Source organism: Drosophila busckii, chromosome 2R (genome assembly GCF_011750605.1).
Source record: "Drosophila busckii strain San Diego stock center, stock number 13000-0081.31 chromosome 2R, ASM1175060v1, whole genome shotgun sequence".
NCBI lineage: Eukaryota > Metazoa > Arthropoda > Insecta > Diptera > Drosophilidae > Drosophila > Drosophila busckii.
The window spans coordinates 877,491-896,726 of record NC_046605.1 but is presented as its reverse complement, the minus strand read 5'-3'; the positions used below and the strand labels follow the sequence as shown (position 1 = coordinate 896,726).

The 19,236-nt window shown below is 42.6% G+C and overlaps 3 protein-coding genes across 5 annotated transcripts; 2 read left to right on the top strand and 1 right to left on the bottom strand.

Moving 5' to 3' along the window:
• Positions 1–58: 58 nt before the first annotated feature.
• On the bottom strand, positions 59–14,103 carry LOC108596637 (locomotion-related protein Hikaru genki). 3 transcript variants are annotated; one of them, XM_017982598.1, is made up of 9 exons: positions 13,546–14,103; positions 7,457–8,428; positions 4,706–4,927; positions 4,170–4,267; positions 3,740–3,814; positions 2,364–2,700; positions 1,804–2,292; positions 1,521–1,703; positions 59–1,151 (listed from the first exon to the last, which is right to left on the bottom strand). In XM_017982598.1, the coding sequence occupies exons 1-9, from the start codon at positions 13,679–13,681 to the stop codon at positions 925–927; spliced, it is 2,739 nt and encodes a 912-aa protein (XP_017838087.1). In that variant the 5' UTR covers positions 13,682–14,103; the 3' UTR covers positions 59–924. The 3 variants fall into 3 exon arrangements, with proteins under 3 accessions (XP_017838087.1, XP_017838088.1, XP_033149221.1); XM_017982599.1 differs by lacking the exon at positions 3,740–3,814; XM_033293330.1 differs by lacking the exons at positions 59–1,151; positions 3,740–3,814 and having other exon boundaries at positions 1,210–1,703.
• On the top strand, positions 9,659–11,586 carry LOC108596638 (cytochrome P450 4p1). The gene is made up of 7 exons (XM_017982601.1): positions 9,659–10,092; positions 10,143–10,224; positions 10,276–10,376; positions 10,430–10,700; positions 10,757–10,977; positions 11,031–11,345; positions 11,396–11,586. Exons 1-7 carry the CDS (start codon positions 9,690–9,692, stop codon positions 11,560–11,562), a joined length of 1,560 nt encoding a protein of 519 aa, XP_017838090.1. The 5' UTR covers positions 9,659–9,689; the 3' UTR covers positions 11,563–11,586.
• Positions 14,104–18,337: 4,234 nt separating the features above from the next.
• On the top strand, positions 18,338–18,881 carry LOC108596272. The gene is made up of 3 exons (XM_017981840.1): positions 18,338–18,406; positions 18,469–18,549; positions 18,606–18,881. The coding sequence occupies exons 1-3, from the start codon at positions 18,394–18,396 to the stop codon at positions 18,848–18,850; spliced, it is 339 nt and encodes a 112-aa protein (XP_017837329.1). The 5' UTR covers positions 18,338–18,393; the 3' UTR covers positions 18,851–18,881.
• Positions 18,882–19,236: the final 355 nt, after the last annotated feature.

The window sequence follows — 19,236 nt, the reverse complement described above, 5'->3', positions numbered from 1 at the left end:
TATTTGTTGTATATTGTTTAAAATTTAATTTGTTCACACTGCACATTTGCTGCTTATAGGTATGCGTTTCATTCATTTTTGCTTATGGCTTGCGATATGACTTTCATTAGCAGCCGAAGCTGCGCCTAACTAACTAACCAACGAATCATTTGCATCGATTTAGGCGATCGACCAACTCATTTATTTATAAATGTGCCAACAAATACATTTATACTTGGGGTAATTACTTAAACTATGCATATAGAGCAGCGGCTGCTAGCAAATGAATCTACTTTGAATCAGTATTGAGCAAATTGAGCTGATTCATTCGCTTGCAGCACTGTTAGAGTTTAACTACTGAATTATGTTTGGTAACTTTTGAAATACCTGTAATTAACTGTACGATTAGAGAGATATTAGTTTTGTTCTATATATAAAATGCAAGCGAAATTCATATGGAATTAAATGTTATTTATAAAAGTTTCGTTAAGCAACCGAGTTGGAAGAAAGAAATTCAATTGATTTAATAACATTTAACATTGGCTATGTTACATATATAATTTTATATATTTTTTTTTCATTTTTTTTTTGTATATATTTTTGTTAATCTTCAGGTTTGTCTTGCATCTGGAAATTGTGGGAAATATTTGTATAGCAGAAGAGACTTGCAAGTGGGCCTAACTTTCAATAAGCGAGTGACTTTGTAGAGAATTGAGAGGCGAAAAGAATTGAAATAAAATTTGCAGTTAATAAACCTTGATACCCTCAGGACTAATTTTTAATCTAAATATCACTCAGCGCGTTTTTAGCTTGCTTCAATTTACTTTTACTCGGGGGACTGCCAACTGTTGGACTGTGGGGTGGGGACGTGTTTGCCTGGCTTAGAGCTAAGTGAATGCTTAAGTATTGTTGTTGTTTCTGTTTCTGTTGTTGTTGTTATTGTTGTTACACTTCCTCGTAGCTGCGGCATTTGGGTAAGGGTCCTGACCACTTGCCATCGGGCTGGCACTTCGGTCGCTCTGGCGGCCCCGTGCTGTGATCCTCGTTCGTTTGGACTTGAATGAAGCCGGGCCGGCATTGGACACTCAGATAGTCGCCAGCGTCGTAGTTGAACTTGAGCGGCGCAATCAGGCCGTTGGGTGGATCGCCTGGATAGGGGCACTGCGATTTGCCTGGGGCGGGATGAAGCATGTAGGCAGGTGAAGATGATCATTTTGTGCATGCATGAACATGTTATTGTAGTTGTTGTTATTTTTGTTGTTTTTTTTTTTTGGTATGTTGATGATCGGTTTACGTATCGGGGGTTATAGCAGGTATATCAGTAACGTTTTGTTATTTAGGCGGAAATACAACACAAGTTATGCATTATTAATTCATTTGGATTCGATTAGTAAGCCCACTTTATATAGTATAAATATATTGATATATTTTTTTTTTGGTTTTTGGAAGTTTACGCAAGGAACATCAGCGTATGGATTTTATGTGTGCATTATCTTTTATTTTTTTTTAGCATTTTTTTTTTTAGCAGTTGGTCTACTTACAAAATGGCGGCGAGTGAGACCAGAAACCGTTCTCCGTGCAAATGATGCTGGACTCGCCGACCAGCGTGTGGCCATCGTTGCAGCTGAACGTGACCAAAGCGCCAACAGTAAGACGGCGCTGGCTCAGGCTGGTGCCTCCAATGCGTCCATTCAAAGGCGCTACTGGCATTACGCACTGAATGACTACGAAATGATTGTATATAATATATGAAGGATATAGTGGCATTGGCTTAAGTAAAAAATGTATGTGTGGGTGGCTCACTCTACGGTCGGACTCGCTTACCTTTGCAACGTGGCACTTGACCACTCCAAACGCCCGTTGGCTCACAGTCGAGCAGCGCCGGTCCGGTTAGCTTGAAGCCCCATTGGCATTTGAACACCGCACGCCCCCAGGCCGATGTATTGAGTTCGATGAGACTGAGATGGTTGTCATCCACAACGAGACGTGGGCACTGAATGGGATGGCATGTGGGTGAGGGCGATGACCAATTGCCGGAGGCGAGGCAGGTGGCATTCCAAGCGCCATCAAGCCGAAAGCCTGCGGGGCATTCATAGTGTGCGCGCTGGCCCAGCTTATTGCCCTCGAGGCGTAGCTTGAGCGGCGACAGCGGTTCCGTTAGCTGCGGGCACGTCGAAGTGGCCACCACCACGGCAATGCTGTTTGTCAAACCGCGCGGCGAGGTGCACGTGAATGTGCCCGAGTCTCTCTGCTCAATGTTCTTGATGCTCAACCGATAGCGCACGGCCTTCTCCTCCCCAGCTGGTGACCAGCCTGTGTGCCAAAAGAAAAACACGCGCCAAGATTAAGCTGCAAATCCCACAGAGCTATGGAGCTGCACCCACCTGTGGTGTACTGCTTGTACCAGCTGGTCCAGGTCCATTCCGGTGTGCCGCGTGCTCGCACATACATGCAGTCCATCTGGACGATGCTGTGAGGCGTCACAGCCATCACGCCGGAAGGCTCAAACGAGTAGGAGCCATTGAAGACCTTGATGCGTATAGACGGCGCACTGTCCTCGGAGTAGTTGGTCAGTATCGTGGTGGGCACGCAGCTGGGCATGCGCGGCGCCCAGAGACCGTTGGAGCAGAGCACCCGACTCTCGCCGAGCAGCTTGTAGATGCCCAGCTCCAGGCAGCGCGCCTGCAGTGAATGCCCGTGCGGCAGATCCCAGCCAACGCTCTGAGCAAGGCAAAGTTGATTGGATTCGATTCGATTCGATTTGGTTTGTTTTGATTTTGATGCGAATGCAGATGCGTATGACAGGATATGCAACATTATGTGGTATGCAACAGGCGGCAGGCAACAGGCATTAAGTGCAGCGTGCAGTACATAGGTGAATGTTAGACAGAGAGAAAGAGAAAGGAAGAGAGAGAGAGAGAGAGAGAGAAAGATAGACAAAAGTACAAAAAAGTTTTACTTTTCGACTTGATTACGCTGCGTGAGGCTAGAGGCGCACTCTGTGCAAACATGTGGGCGTGGCATTTATTTTTGGGCGTGCTGCTGCGGCGGCTCTTGTTCTTGTTCTTGTTCTTGTTCCTGCTGTTCTTGTGTGTGGGCGTGTGGGCGTGGCTCTGTCGTTTTTATGTAAATGTTTGTGTTTTGATGTGTGCGCTTTAGGCTGCTCAAAAAAGATTCTCAACGTGAAAACCGTGCAGAGTTTATATTAAAACAAAACATGGATAATCAACAAGCTATAGCAAGAGAGCGCCCACTACTTGGGTTAGAGACTACAGTGTGTGTGTGTGTGTGTGTGTGTGTGTGTGTGTGTGCTGATAAAGATATTAACAAGACTTTGACTAAACCACGAGAAAACTTTAGCAATTAAGACAGTTTTGTTACAATAAGAAGCGATTGCATACAAGTAAACAAATATTTCGCATACGTACTGTGGCGCAACTGCTATATAAGTTGCAGCATTAAGCTTCAGTTTTCATATAATATTTATATTTATAGCTAAGCCTAACTCATCAATGCTTCAGCCTTATACTAAACTCTAAATGCGCATAAACAAATCTGTATCCAAAAATCTTTTCAGTTCATATCTCTGTCAGCATGAGTGTCGCTTTACAGCAAATCTATGTAAAGCTGTGTGTGTGTATGTATGTGTGTGTTGCTACGAGAATATTACGCATACGAGAGTACGAGCAGACGGTGTCGGAATAGAATGGCAAGTGGAAAGAGTTGAATGTCAAGAGAGATTTGAATGGCGGTCACTCACAATTTCTGTGTTTGAGACAAGTGTCGATTTGGATAAACGCGTTTTCCGCCAGCCGCGATTTAATGGTATCGGTGTCTGCAAAAGAAAAGAAGAAACAAACTGGTACCAAAACAAAACCCAAAAAATATGCACACAATATACGAGAGAAGAGCGTTAAGCTGCTAAATGCAGTTTTTGGGGTTGACTTGTATTTATTTATGATGCGCGCTGAACTTGAAGAGAAAGAGAGAGAGAGCGAGAGTGAGAGCGAATAGTAGAAGAGTAGAAATCGAGATTGAGATAGACGAGTTGCAATTGCAAAAGGAGACAACAAACGCGTTCAAGTGCCCCAAAATGTGTGTGTGTAGGTGTGTCTGTGTGTGTGCGTGTGTGTGTGAGTGCGACTCCCTGGCACGGCTGTCGGTCTGTCTGTTTAGCTGTCATCACTTACCACTGAAATGTTGCGATAGCTGAGCAGCAGATGAGACGGAATGCGATTAACATGGCAGCTCTTGTACAATGGCTGAAACTTCACGTTGCCGTTGTCATCTACAGATAAAGATGTTGTCATACAGTGGTCAATAGATATATATGCATGCACATGTATGTGCAACTGCAGCGAAGCAAGCATAAACTGATTAAATTTAATTATAACTTAATTTCGATTAGTTGAAGCTTGCTTGCTACTCTCAATCTGAAAACAACCCAAATCGGCAGATTAGCTTTATTTTTCAGTGTGTAAATAGAAATCAAGAGCGACTGTGTTTGTTTTTGGTTTTTGGCAAATGAAACAACTTTATTGTTGCTGTGTGTGTGTTTGTTTCTATTTAAATTACTAATATTATTGTTTGTGTTTGTATATTTATGGCAGCTACTGTAATGATACATGTTGAAATTGCTTTCGTATTTGCATAATTATTTTCTGTGTGTGTTTGTTTGTTTGCTTGTGTGTGTGCTTGCGTGTCCTTGTGGTTGTCGCTCACTTACCCTCCTCGTTGGTGGCACACAATGGCCCCACCCACTTGCCCTTGACACAGCGAATTTTGCAAAGGCGTCGATCGCCCATGGGTCCAATTTCGCCGGGGAAGCGTATTTCGGACACTTCGGTGAACTGCTGCAGCAAATCGATCTCTTCCTCCTCCTCCTCGTCCTCGTCGAACTCGTCCTCGGTGTGCACGGGAGAGTAGCCTGTCTCCTCATCATAGATGCCTAGTGGGGGCGAGAGGGGAACAGAATAGGTGAGGGCGTTATGAAATGGGCAAATGTAAGTATGCTAAGAAAGGGGAAAAGGATGACTCAAGACAGAGATAGATAGACAGATAGATAGATAGAGAGGGAGAGCGAGAGTTCGAAGCGCAGCGAGTGGAATGCCATGAATAAATGAATGCAATGAATGAATGAATGAGTGAGTGAATGCATGAACTGAATGAGCAGCGCGTGCGTCAGCAGCGTCAATGGCATTTTGAGCAGAAGCCTTTACAAAGTGTGAAAACATCTTGCCACAGGCTGAAGCACGCGAGAAGAACAAGAGGCTCAACTTAAGGTTGTTAGCTATGCATTAAAAGCGCCACGGATATGCCGAAGGAGCGAGGGGTGGCGTGGCATGGAGTGGAGTTGGTGGTTGCCAAGTGGCCACTTAACAGGATACAACTTCATTTCATAGGCAAAGGCGTCACAAAAAGAAAAGCACAAGTAGAAAAGATAACATGAAAGATAATATTATGCCAGCATGAGACAAGCTCCCCTCCCTGCCCCACAGCTCGCCTAATAGAAAAAAAGGCGACGGACAAAGGCAAACAACAAAATAAGGGGGACAGGCGCACAAAAGCGCGTCAAAGCAGCGCCGAAAAAAAACAGAAAAGAACCTAAAAGAACCAAATGTATAAAAAATAAAATAAAAGCTGCGTACCCTCAACACAGCAGAGAGCCGCAGTGAACTAAATTCTCAAGCACCTACAGCAGCGAGAGAGAGAGAGAGAGAGAGAGAGAGAGAGAGAGAGGTTGACTGAGAGGTAGTTTGTGTGTTGGAAATTGAAGGAGGCGAAGGATGTGCCAGCATGAATTATATGTTAATGAGCTGAACGTGAATTTGGGTTTTTGCTTTTCACTTCTTGAGCAAATGTGGCTGAGACAGCGATTAGCTTTTAACGAGTTCATGTATTTTATGTATGTATATGTATTCATGTATGTACATATGTAACAGCACTGCAAATGTTCGAGTCGTCGAGCTAGAGTAGTGTGGCTAGAAGCTTAAAGAGATTGCAAATGAATGCAAAGCAGCTGCTGCATTGATGTAAGCTGTAAGAGATGTACACAATGCATACAGTAAAGTCTCAGGAATTATTTTGATGTAGAGCTAATTCCGTTTATTTCATTCATTTTGAATCTATAATTTCAAATGAATCTGCTCTTCAATTCTTTAGCTGCATACTATAATCAAACTTATTAAAGCCATAGAACTCAACTTATGCCTTGTTCGCTTAACTTTGCCAAGAGATCAAGTCAAACTTAAAGACATTTTAAATGAATGCAAAATATCTGCTGCATTGACATAAGCTACAAATATATATATATGTATACAGGCATAAAGATGTACAGAATGCATTCAGTAGAGTCTGAATCTGAGATACCTCAGGAATTATTTTGATGTAGAGCTAATTCCTTTTATTTCATTCAATTTAAATCTCTAATTTTATGTGCTCTTCAATTCTTCAGCTGCTTAAAAGTTTCAACTACAATTAAAGTTAATAAAGGCCATAGACTCAACTTAAGCCTTGTTCACTTAACTTTGCCCAAGAGTTCAAGTCAAGCTTAAACATATTGCAAATTAATGGAAAAGATCTGCTATATATAAAGTAGAGTCTGATTCGACTGAAGTTCAGAAGGCAGTCTTCAGGAATTTTGAGCTTGATTCCTTTCATTTCATTTCATTTTTATATTATCTCTAAATTCAATTAAATTTCAAATTGACTTAAATCTTTTACTTTCACATCTCTGATATTGTATATATGTACATCTTGTTCTTGCTCTTCAATTCTTCAGCTGCATGAAGCCATAGAACTCAACTTAGGCGTTGTTCGCTTAACTTTGCCAAGAGTTAAAGAGATTTTAAGTGAATGCAAAAGATCTGCTGCCTTGATATAAGCTACATATATATATATATATATATATACATATAGTATATATGAACAGAATGCATTCAGCAGAGTCTGAATCGACTGAAGTTCAGAATGCATTCTTCAGGAATTTTTGACTTAATTCCTTTCATTTCATAGCATTTCTAATCAGTCTATAAATTCAACTAAATTCCAAAATATTTTTAAGCTTTTACATCTCTGATATTGTTTATACATCTTGTTCCTGCTTTTCAATTCTCCAGCTGCATAAAAGTTTCAACTACAATCCAAGTTAATAAAGCCATAGAACCCAACTCAATCCTCGTCTGCTTAACTTTCCTCCCATTTGCAATGCTGTTTTCTATGCATGTATTGCTTGAGTACTCCACTCTCATGTGTGTGTATCTGTTTGTGTGTGTGTGTGTGTATCAAATACTAAATTCTAATTGGACAGCATAACAAAGACGGACAGACAGACAATGAGACAGCGACAGCGGCTTTGTTTCAAAAATTATTTGAGAGCAAATTTGAAGTATAGACAATTTTTTTGTGGGCACTGTGGCATTGCCAGTGTCTGGCCGCTGTGCCAATGCTGCATAGAGACGCGCATGAGGACCCTTACCCTTGTCCTTGCGACTGGTGGTCTTCGAGCTGGAATCGCCACCACCTTTCGGACGGCTCAGTGCACCCGTGGTCTTGCCCGACTTGCGCTTTACACGTTGCAGGGCCACTGCTGCACTGCTCGACTGATTGCCCGGCTCTAGAGCAAGCTCTTGCTCATCCTCCAAGACGCCAGCGTCGCCCTTGGCGGCTGCGCTGCGTCGGCTGCGCCAACGCGGTTCCATGTCACGCTGGTCGAGCTCTGCAGCGTGACTGTCACCGCGTCGACGATGATGCAGCTGCTCCTTGTCCTCCTGATGCTTCTGCTGCTGCTGCTCCAACTTCAGCTTCAGCTTCAGACACTTCTCATCCAGACTGCCCGTGGCCAGACACTTCTTCCAGCGCGCCTTCAGCTTCAGCTTATGCAGCTTGGCCTTCAGCTGTCGATTGGGCTCGCGCGACTTCAATATATCCGCTATATGCACATAGTAGACATCGCCATCCGCCGCCAGCTTGCTCCCAGCCCAACGATCCGTTTCCGGTGAAGCCTCCGCGTCATGTAGAATGGCATGACGCTTATAGCGACTGCCACGCCCACGCGCTGCATCTCCATTGGCATTCTCCAAACGACGCCTGCGTCCCGTGCCCGAGCGACGCTTCTTGGCCTGCTTGCGATTGCTATTGAGACGCTTATAGGCGCCCTCCTCCAGCTCAGCGCCATGCAGTTCCTCCTCCTCGACGGCGCCAGCGTTGTGCGTATCGTCCACCAGACTGGCCGCCTCATCGCCCAGATCAATGTTGTAGGGATTAACAAAGGCCGCATGATTCTCATTGGGCGCATGCTGTCTGTCCACAAACTCCACATCGGCGGTGGTAAAGTCCTCCGGCAGATAGACCTGCGTCGTCTCGAACTTTGCATACGGCTGCTCCGTTGTCATTTCCGGTTTCACAATGGTGAAGCGCACATCCGGCGCACGACAGCCCGGCGAGGCATCTGCAAGGAAGAGAGCAAGAGAAATCAAGTAAGTTGTCATGTTGCAACACGCGCAGAAAAGGCTGCAAGCAAAGCCTTGTCAGAATTATTATATTAAATGCAATTTAGGTTACTTTTCGCTCAGTGTAGCCAAGCTATTGAGTCAAGCGAGCTATAAATATTTCATACCGATTGCATGCGCATATGATCTAATTTAATAACTTGGCAACTTTTGACTGACTTTGAAGTGCAATCGAAATTGCAAATTTTCCAATATGCATTGGCATACACACACACACAGACAGACAGACAGACACACACATGCAGCGCAATTGAGAAAAGTCATGCAAACATTTTCGAAGCGAGCTGCATATTCCGACGTCGTCCACAGTTTGCTGCAGTTTGTGCTCTCGGTTGATTCTTTTGCATTAAATTATTATTTATAAAGCGAATGTGGGTCAGAATGCTGTAAAGCAGCCAAATTGCATTCAACGCTGCTAACTCAATAGGCAATTAGCAAAGAGCAAAGGCGCAGCTAACTAAAGAGAGCGAGCGAATTGCATTTAGCATTAATTATGCGCTGACTAACACTCGCCACTGGCCATAACCTTTAGTCGCTTGTATTAAAGCCACACATCATCGTTAGTCAGCAATTATGCATTTAATTCTAATCAGCTGTACGTACAAAAACATTTGTTTGTTGGACACTGTAAATCGACTGAGAGACAGTCAATGTTCACTAAATGTAATAGAAACTTTTTAAATTATCTTATCGCCAACTCGTGTATGCCAAGTAAAAGTCGAAACGAAAAGGTTGCTTGATTCATAGATTATAAACAAGCGCTATTATTTTATTTAAAGTTTTGTTACAATTCAAATTGTAGCTTAGACTGTTAAGAGTCTACAAATTATAAGTATAACGCCTATAAATATTTATTTATTTTAATTGTAGCCTAAAATTAAATTCTATGGCAACAAAGGCCTGCAGGCTGAGACTATAAATAATGCAACATTATTATTTTATTAAAAGTTTTGCTATTTAAAAGTTACAAGCATAAAATTGAGACATTTAAATATTATTCAAAGTATTTTATTTATAATAACTTAGCAGTAATTACTCAAACCGAGGGCATTGCCTAGTCTAGCAGCGCTTATCAGCTCATGCTGCTATCACTATGTTTACTACTAAAATTATATTTTATTAGCGCTCTAGCGTCTTATAACATTTATTTTAACAAACAGTCTTTAGCCAACAGGCGTTGGCATTAGTACAAGTAACAGCATGGACGTTGGCTTGTTATTGCTCATAGCGCTTTGCAGTTTGGCCTATTGGCTTTATAGCAAGAACAAGGATTACAATGTGCTCTGCTTTTTCACCAAGCGCGTAAAAACGGTTAGTGGTGCGCCAGTGGAAACTATTGCACCCATTGCACCTGGACGCACCATCTTTGGCAATGCCTTTGATGTTTATGGCTTCGATCATGCTGCCATATTTCAACATCAACGCAAACGTGCCAAGGAAATGCGCACTAGTTACTTGGAATATGGCATGGGCGCTGCTGTTTATAATATACTCGATGCGGATAATATGGAAGCAGTGCTGAATGATCAGAACTTGATTACCAAAAGTATTGTTTATAATTTTTTGAAGCCTGCGCTGCGCACTGGACTGCTCACCTCAACGGGTAAGCTGCTAAACTAATGCTTAATGCTTGCCTAATAAACTTGTTTATAGATAAGAAATGGCATTCGCGCCGCAAGATGATAACGCCCACATTTCATTTCAATATACTAAGTCAATTTGAGGAAATATTCAAGTAAGTTGCATTGCTTAGCGGCTAAGCTTAATTATAATTTGTATATTACAGAGCTGAGAGCATTAAGTTTGTGCAACAATTTGCCAAAGACACAGAGATTGACATTTCGCTGAGCGAACTGATACCGCGTTTTACGCTAAATTCCATTTGTGGTAGGTCAGCAACATGGCCATAAATTATGCATTAAAACTTATAAATTTTACAGAGACTGCCATGGGCATTAAGCTGGACGATATGGCTGAGCAGGGCGATCGTTATCGTGATAACTTTAGCATGATTGAAAAGTGTTTTATAAGACGCGTTAGCAATCCATTGCTTTGGTTTGACAAAATCTACAACATGTTTGTCGCTAGCGAATTTGAAAGCGCTTTTCGTGGTGTGCACGAGTTCTCCAGCGAAATTATAGCCAAGCGTCGCACACTGCTGGAGCATGAGATTAAAACGCGTATGGATCAGCAAACACCCGATGAGGACATGTAAGCTTGAGCTGCAGCCTTTAAAGCGTTTGCTTGAGCAACATTTTGTATTGCAGCTATATAAACAAGAAGCAGCGCTTTGCTATGCTGGATACTTTAATCTTTGCGGAGCAGGATGGCTTAATAGATCATCGTGGCATTTGTGAGGAAGTGGATACGCTTATGTTTGAAGGTTTCGATACAACATCCATTGGTTTAATATTTGGACTGATGAACGCTTCGCTGAATCCAGAGGCACAAAGAAAATGCTATGAGGAGTTAAGCGAGCATATAGCAGGTAAATTGTGAGTGCTTCTAATAAGCCACTGCTTACTTCTATATGTTCAACAGACGATCTGAGCAATGTGGATGTCAATCAGCTGTCCAAGCTTAAGTACATGGACTGCTTTGTTAAGGAGACAATGCGTCTGTTTCCCTCGGTGCCCATTATGGCGCGTCAGACAGTGCGCGAGACGCAGCTAAGCAATGGACTTATACTTCCGCCTTATACACAAATTGTGATGCATGTGTTCGATGTGCATCGCAATCCCAAGCACTGGAGCCATCCCGACGAGTTCCAGCCCGAACGCTTTCTGCCCGAAAACTATCAGGATCGTCATACCTACGCCTATGTGCCGTTTAGCGCAGGACAACGCAATTGCATAGGTAAGCTACACTTGTTGTCCTTACAAACTAAGTGTTACACTTGCTTTTAGGTCAAAAGTATGCCATGCTGGAGATGAAAACGCTGCTGGTGGTGCTGCTTAAGCAGTTTGAAGTGCTGCCGCTGGTGGATCCCAAGGAATTTGTATTTCACACAGGCATAACGCTGCGCACCAAAAATAATGTTAAAGTGAAGCTCGTAAGACGTCAGCAGAATTAATAAAAATAAACTTAAAACTTACAATCGCTCCTGGGATTATCTCTTTAGTATTAATGCAAGTTGCAGTGCCAAGCTGCTGACAGTTCAGTGCTGAGGCTAGGGTGAGGCTAATAATCGCTGGCAGCGGCTACTACGACGACGACGACGACTACTAGTCGGTTGCTCCAGTGGCTCTATAAATCATTCATGCCCAGCCAAGCAAAAGTAGTTTTGCCACAATGAACAAGTCCGCAGCTGCTGCCTGGCTACATCCCAGAGCATTTATGCAAAACACGCATTCACCAGAGACATTCACAAAGGGAGCAAAGGAGATAGAGAAAACGCAGTCAGCTCAAGCTCAGCTTTAGCTTCGAAATGCATGAACTGCATATGCTGTGCACTGAGCAGAGCCAGAGCCGGAGCCACTGCCAGAGCGTTATAGTGGGTGGAAGATTAGGAGTGTAATAGTCTTGGGCGACGTTTTGCTTTTTTTTGTCAAGTTGCTTGCTATTTTTTATGCGTTGTTGCCGCTTCGCTTTTGATTTTTTGACAGTTCGTTACTCGTTTATACCATTTGCATGCATAATGCATCCATGTGAGTCCTTACACACACACACACATACTAACATCATCATCATCATCATCTTGTGCATTGTGTGGCAGGCTTTAAGATTTATGGAAACATGCTTGGCCAGCGACAAAACTGAGAGCTGAGAGCTGAGACATTTTCTGCTCCCACTTGCTTTATTGCAGCTGCCGACGTCGACGCCGACGTCAGCCTCGCGTCACTGCAGCAATGGCGCGCTCATATTTTATTTTCTAGTTCGTTACTAAATTCCAATTTGATTAAATTCCCTGCAATCTGTATGTGTTTGTGCTGTGTTCTTGTGCTGGTCAAATATTTCTACTGCTGTTTGCTGACCGCGAAATGAAAAGTTCTGTTCTGGTTGTGTACGCAATTCAAAAAAAAAAACTCACCCATTCAAAAGCTCAATTTCAACAAACCACGACGCAATTGCGAGAAGTGAAACGCGCAATTTGCAATAACTACTGCGTCACAAATATCCCTTGGCACACAATTGGCAAAAAGCGGCGGAAAAAATTAATTACTTTATGCGCATCTGCCTTTGGTGAAACAAATTACCAACGACAGCGCAGCAGCCAGCGCAGGATTTCAACCACCACCACCAGCACCAGCAGCACCTCAGCTTAACTCACCTCAACTACCCACACTCCGCCCCTCTTCAGCTCAATTGCCAAGCTCCACATACCTATTAATTTCTATTAGGCAGCGCGCTATACTTCATTAAATGTTTTCATGCAAGCCTCTCTCTCTCACTCTCTCTATTTTATTTGATTTCTGTTTTTCGCCTGTGCACAGTGTGTAGTATGTGTGTGTGTGTTTTTTATTATTGCTGTTGACTTTGATTGGGATTAAGGTTTGGCCAGCAGGCCTCGTTTTGATTGCTTACATATATATGCTAGTATGTAGCTGGGCAGGGGGGGATGTGAACGTGAAATATTTCATTAACAGCGAGTTATTTGCTTTGCCTTTGCTTTTGCTGCTCAATACACTGTGCATATTTGTTACACTGTGCAAACTCAACTTATGTTAAGCGCGCTCTTTAAGCTCATCGCTAATGTAATTGCGCTGTAATGCTCGATCAGTGCTGTTAAAGCGCGGCTCAGTGTAAATCGATAATAAGCGCTGTCGCCAGTGAATGGTAATTTGCAATTTAATGTAAAAAAAAATTGTTTTATAAGTGTAGTGTAAAATTTGGAAAGCCAATAAGAGATTTCGGTAAGTGTGGCTATTTTTAACTGTTTGTCTGTTTGTTTTTGCTGGCGTTGCATTATTGCATGTGCGTGCCAGGCCTATCGTTATCAAAGGCCACGAAAGTCATTGAACAAAGTGGATAAAATTCCAGCTGTAGGCGGCGGCCATAATGGCTGATGGGCAGGCAGGCAGGCGCACGCTTGTGCAATATTGAAGGTCAAACTCACCTGGCTCCGTGGTAGTGGTGTTCTCCACAGCGGGCGCTTCGGTATTGGCAGCGCTCTTGTCCAGCACAAGCAGAAGTATGGTTAGGCAGATTAGTGCCCAGAGTGGCTTATGGCGCAGACGTTGCCAAGTCCACATGTTGAGGCAAAAACACTAAATTACAGCACCAAGTACTAGTTCGTGTTGTTGTTGTTCTCGTTGTCGATCAATGCGTCAATCAATGTCTGACATTGATGCACCCAAGCACTTGAAACTAATGCACAAGGATAACGGTTTCGCTTGCGTCTTTAAAGGCGCTTACAACGCTGCACACAATGACAACACTTTACACTTGCCCCAAAAATAGAAACGCACTTGACTCAAGCTAACGCTTACACGAACACTCACTCACTCACTCACACACAAACAGCATGTGCATGTGTATGCGTTGAGTATTTATTTATGTTTACTCGCCAAGTCAGTTACACTGCCTTTAAATTTTCTCACTTTTATTTTCGCTTAGATTCTCACGCGATTTAAGCAAAGCTAACAAATTGTTAGGCCAACTGCTGCTGGCAACGCACGCTGACAAAATGCGTTGCAACATGCTGTGGCAAGCGCTTTTATAGCCCACGCTTGGATTCTGCGTTGTGGCCACAGTCACGGGCGTAACCAGCGGGGGTCAGAGTCCTGCAAAATACACACAAGATCCCTTGCTGAAGTGCTAGCGTTACGCCTTTGGTGAGAGTGTTTGACACTGTGCGCTCGTTGGCTGTTATCCGCAGCAGGATAAAAACGGATAAATTATACGAAGCTTAACAGCGCTGCTGTTGTACTCATGTTAAAGCGCTGTCACGTGTATTTAGCCGGCAAAGTGTTGTGTGTTTTTGTTTTGATTTTGCTGCCCAGCACCCCCCGTTAGCTGCAAATTTCTTTTTTTGTTTGCTGCTTTCGCTTTCATTGTGTGTGTGTGTGTGTGTGTGTGTGTTGGCACGTAGCAGCTTGCAAAGCGGCGCACAAATGAAGTTTACTTTGCATTTGATTAGCCCCAGCATACAGTAGTCAATTGAGCGACAAGCTGCTGCTGCTGCTGGTGGCTTTTAACCCTTTGAAGCTCTGACACTGCCCACATAAGTATGCAACGAAAAATCGTTGGCTTACACTTTTGCGGCAATATTGAAGCATTTACATTGTGGCCAGCACACAATCTGACTGACTGCCTGTGGTTAACAGTGGGCAAGGGGCGTGGGGCATGCACTGTGGGCGTAGCTGGTAGACTAATTACGTAAATGAATGCTGTGCGGCTCGTAGACCCATCACAGCCACAATATCAATTGTCTGCTTCGCATACAATACTGTCTGCTGCTGCTGCTGCTGCTTTCTAGTCCTGGACACCCTACTGTTCACTCGTCTGCATTGCGTTGCAGCAGCTGAAATTTTGCTGAAATGCGAAATGCGAAACGCGCAACTCAAACAAAAGCTCAAGTCAAGTCAGCTGGAAAATGAAATCTGTTCTTGCTGTTGCACATTCAATTGTTTAACATTATCTCTGTATAATTTGTTGCTTTAATAGAATTTCTGTGCTTGGCTTGCAATCAAGCTGCATATATTTGCCACATGCTCGCTCTACGTGTGTATGTGTGTGTGTTGCATGCCACTTTGGCAAATAAATTCAATTTGCTGACAAGCAACCGCACAGCTTGCTCAATTTTAGCAAATGCCATGGCAAAGTTGCCGCTCAGCTCAGCCAGAAAACAAATTACAAAAGCTAATAATTGATGTTGTCAGGCTCTTGTCGCTCACGCTGATGCATCTACTCTTGCATAAATAACCAAGCTGCAAGACAATCAATATACATAATTACATACACGGCTGTCAAATGTGCTCAAGATTACACAAGCTGAGCACTTAAGCTTGAAGCCTAAAAGGATTCCCATTCAGTTAAGCGAAAAATAACATACAACTGCTAAATGTAATTAATCTTTACTCTAAAACTGCATTAATATTTAAACTCAAATGCATTTATTATACATTGAAATGCACTTACTGAGGACAACAACTAATTTCTTTAATAAATTAATAAACGCCTTGAGAGATAATTGGCCTTTCAACTGAAAGCCAACTTGATTTTACACTAAGTGCTTATTCAAAGCAATTAGAACGACTTTTGTGCTTAAGGCACCAGTGGGCGTGGCTGTGAAATCAGCGGCATAATGAAATCAATTGCAGACTTTGTCTCCCAGCAGTTACAAGTGGGGGCAAGTTGCAAGTGCGCCAAAAATCTTGTCGTGTCACGCAATTATCGAGTTTTAATGAAATTTCGCGCACAGTCATAGCAAAGCATTAAACGCGTTTTTATCTCGTTTGCTTCTATTTTCGTATTTTATTTTTTTGTTTTTTTTTTGTGACCACAGCATCGGATGTCCTCTAATTACCCAGGACATTGGCTCAGTCAGCCGCGCACTACGCTAAACTGTTAATTGCATTGGCAATGATGCGGCAAAATCATGTTGACGCAAGTGGTGGCAAGTGGGGCAAGCCATTAAGTCATTAAGTTGCGAAAAATGCTTAAATTGTCATTAAAGTTCCAAGTTGAGTGCAAAGTTCAATATACAAAACGTGTGGCAAATTGAATGTTGCAACATTGTCAACTTGGCTAGCACAAGTTAGAAAGAGATAGAGCATGAGTTTTGCAAAAGTTTTGTGTTTTGTAATTAGGCCATATTCGCCTACGAATTGCAAATGACATTAGAAAATTCGCAAGTAAAAGTTTTCAGCCCAAGCCCCGCACGCTCGCTTAACGAGTCTGTTGTGTAAATTAATTAAAACATTAATTGCTTGCTTGCCACATTAGGTTGCCCCAAAACGTACAGCTTAACAACTCCCAGAGCCAAGGTCCAAAGCCAAACGCCAATAAATCTCAATTGATCCCCGCGGTGCTGTTGCAAAAGTTCAATTAAAAGTCGTTGCTGGCCCAATGCCCAACCCCCCAACCCCAACCGCCGAAGTGAGCGGCGACAAATTAACAACAACTGTGACCAAAATGCCAGCAGCAAATTCTATGCTAAGTGGCCCACACACACACAATTTTGTGTCCAGCTTGGCGTCCAGGGGATTTACTTGCACTATTAGTGCTTACTCTAACGGTATCCCACAGGTGTCTAGCGGTAGCATAGCGCCGTTATTAGCGCACCATTTGAGTTTTATAGCCTCGTCTGCATTTCTAATTAAAAGCAACAACTGCAAAACAAAACAAAACCTAGGCCAAGGTAGTAGCTGGAAATGACACGAGCTGAAATGTTTATGCACAAATTGGTAATAACATATTTTATGCAAATGTCTTGACTTGGCACAAAGTTAATTCTTGAGCTGCGCCTGCTTGCTCTTTCAATTAATTGGTCAAACAGTCTATGCTGGTGTCATATGATCATTGCTTGAATTTATAGAACAAACACACACACAATCAGCAAAAAGCCATAAACGCCCACATTTGGCTGTTGAAACGGTTGAATGCTGAATGGTTATGACTATGACTACATTCCAGGCTGCCATCAGCTATTTGCCATTTTGTGGGTGTGTGTGTGTTGTCTTGGTCAATGTGGTGCTCAACGAAGAGCAGCAGCACTGGTAGCTCCAGCAGCAAGTGCAAATAATATTATGCTTAACTGCACGCACGCACAAGCTGAGCAAGCAATGGAGAGAGGGAGTGCGGGGCAGGCAGAGAGCAGACGGCAGCAGCAGCTAACGGAAGCAAGGACAACACGCACAACTTTGCTTGACCAAACAGCATTAAGTAACCGCACGTACGACTAGAGTGAGTCTATACGTGTGTATGTGTGTGTGTGTATGTGTATCTGTGTGTGTGTTGTAATAACTGTGCTGCAGCCATATCGTTGTTTGCCACCGTAATTGCCCGTAGTACGGCTGGAACTCAAGCTACTGCCATTGACAAGTTCAATAATGGTTTATAGACCGCAACATCTGGTTTCGTTGAGGGTAGCAACTTGACATTGGTTTCAGTTTCAGGTAGCCGTGCAGCTAATTGAATCGCCGGTGCTTTCGACAATGTTCACTACGTTCGACCATTAGCTGCCGCCTGACAACTGAGCTGCTGCTCCCACACTAATCTACATAGACTCGGCAATTTTCAGCTCCAGCTCTAACTGGAAACTTGCTTATCAAGTAGCATACAGCGCAACCGAGCGCATTAATATTCACCCAGCACACACACACACATACACATGTGCCTGCCATACCCTTATCAGACATAGGACACGCCCAACACGCCCACACTCGTTTCTTTCTTAGACACTCCAAGCTGCTTTGCATGCGTATCCAGGCCGAGAGCGAGAGTCTCTGACTCTCCAGCTAACTGCATCTATTTAGCATAATTTGTTGTCTTGGCTTTGCTCTGCAGTAGCTGCCGGCTGCCGGTTGCCGGCATCGAGTGTGAGCGAGCCTGGTTTGGCAGTCAAGTGTCAAGTGCCCAAGTTGCGCAGTTAGTTGAGGTTGAGACAATGACGTTGTCTGGCATTTGCTTTTGCCCAAAAGCACTTTAGTTTTATACGTTGTTTATGCCAAGCACATGCAATCGAATTTTATTTGCATTACATATATTTAAATGGTATGGCTTAATTGAAAGCAGAAAATAAATGCACAAGAAATTGTTTTTTGTTAGAATTTTAAAGGATGGCCTCAAGTCTAGTTGAATTTGAATTTAAATTGCGCGCTCGCTTAAAGCTTTTTACAACACTGCAGCGCACTGTTATCGTACATGCTATCGAGCAACTGACCTAACAGTGGTATCGACTTTAAATCGAATGGTAAGCTTAATGTAAACACAAAAACACGCGAATTAAATATTGTTTAAAATGCAGCTCACTGGTAATTAATGCATTAAATATATAAGCTAAAAATATTATAATATATTATGTATGCACATTTAGCTAGCGCTGAGGCTGTTTTATCAAGACTCGATATATTTCAACGCGCTGTAGCTGACATTGTTTACACGGATTTATTACAGGGTAAAATGCAAAACAAAACAATTTTCAAATTCAAATATAATAACAAACATTTACAGAGAAGCAACTTGTAAACTTATATCCGAATTTCATAAACAACGCTAACATATTTTATTGGAGCGCTCAGAATGCTGAGGGGCAACCTGTTGCCTACGTGCCGCTGCAGCATAGCAAAGATATAGATCTACAGCAGCTACATGCGCTGCAACAAGAACTCAAAGGCAGCAGCATATTCATAGCTTTAGCCGATAATACAGGCAACATATTATATTATGCAGTTAAACAAGGCATAGTAGATAAATAAATGCAGTCCTAGGTTTAACTTTAAACTTGTTTTAATTTTTATAGCGATAGATACATTTATTCAAAATCATATCATAGTTTGCATAAATAATAACATTCGTGTGTGTGTGTTTGTTTATATAACTCTAGATCGGACAAAACCAAACTGTAGCTACAGCATTATACTGCTTTTTATATTTATTATAACTTAAGACACTAGAACTTAGCGGCAAATTAAATATAATGTTAAATATAGCATAGATCTTATAAAGTACAACAATCTGATTGCATGCAAGTTGGGTTTAAAGGGGGGCTGGCTGTGTACCCTATAAACATTGTTGATAAGAAAGAAATGCTCAAAGCAATACAATTATTTTATGTTTCGTGTGTGTGTGTTTTAAAAGTACA

Excerpts from the sequence above, each read along its gene's own strand:
- LOC108596272 (XM_017981840.1), top strand. Across the intron at positions 18,550-18,605 it reads TTACACGGATTTATTACAGG|AGAAGCAACTTGTAAACTTA; the intron begins GTAAAATGCAAA and ends AAACATTTACAG.
- LOC108596638 (XM_017982601.1), top strand. The coding sequence starts at position 9,690 with ATGGACGTTGGCTTGTTATTGCTCATAGCGCTTTGCAGTTTGGCCTAT. Across the intron at positions 10,225-10,275 it reads CAATTTGAGGAAATATTCAA|AGCTGAGAGCATTAAGTTTG; the intron begins GTAAGTTGCATT and ends TGTATATTACAG. Across the intron at positions 10,377-10,429 it reads TACGCTAAATTCCATTTGTG|AGACTGCCATGGGCATTAAG; the intron begins GTAGGTCAGCAA and ends TAAATTTTACAG.
- LOC108596637 (XM_017982598.1), bottom strand. The coding sequence starts at position 13,681 with ATGTGGACTTGGCAACGTCTGCGCCATAAGCCACTCTGGGCACTAATC. Across the intron at positions 2,293-2,363 it reads GTACAAGCAGTACACCACAG|GCTGGTCACCAGCTGGGGAG; the intron begins GTGGGTGCAGCT and ends TTTGGCACACAG. Across the intron at positions 1,704-1,803 it reads TCAAGTGCCACGTTGCAAAG|TCATTCAGTGCGTAATGCCA; the intron begins GTAAGCGAGTCC and ends ATCATTTCGTAG.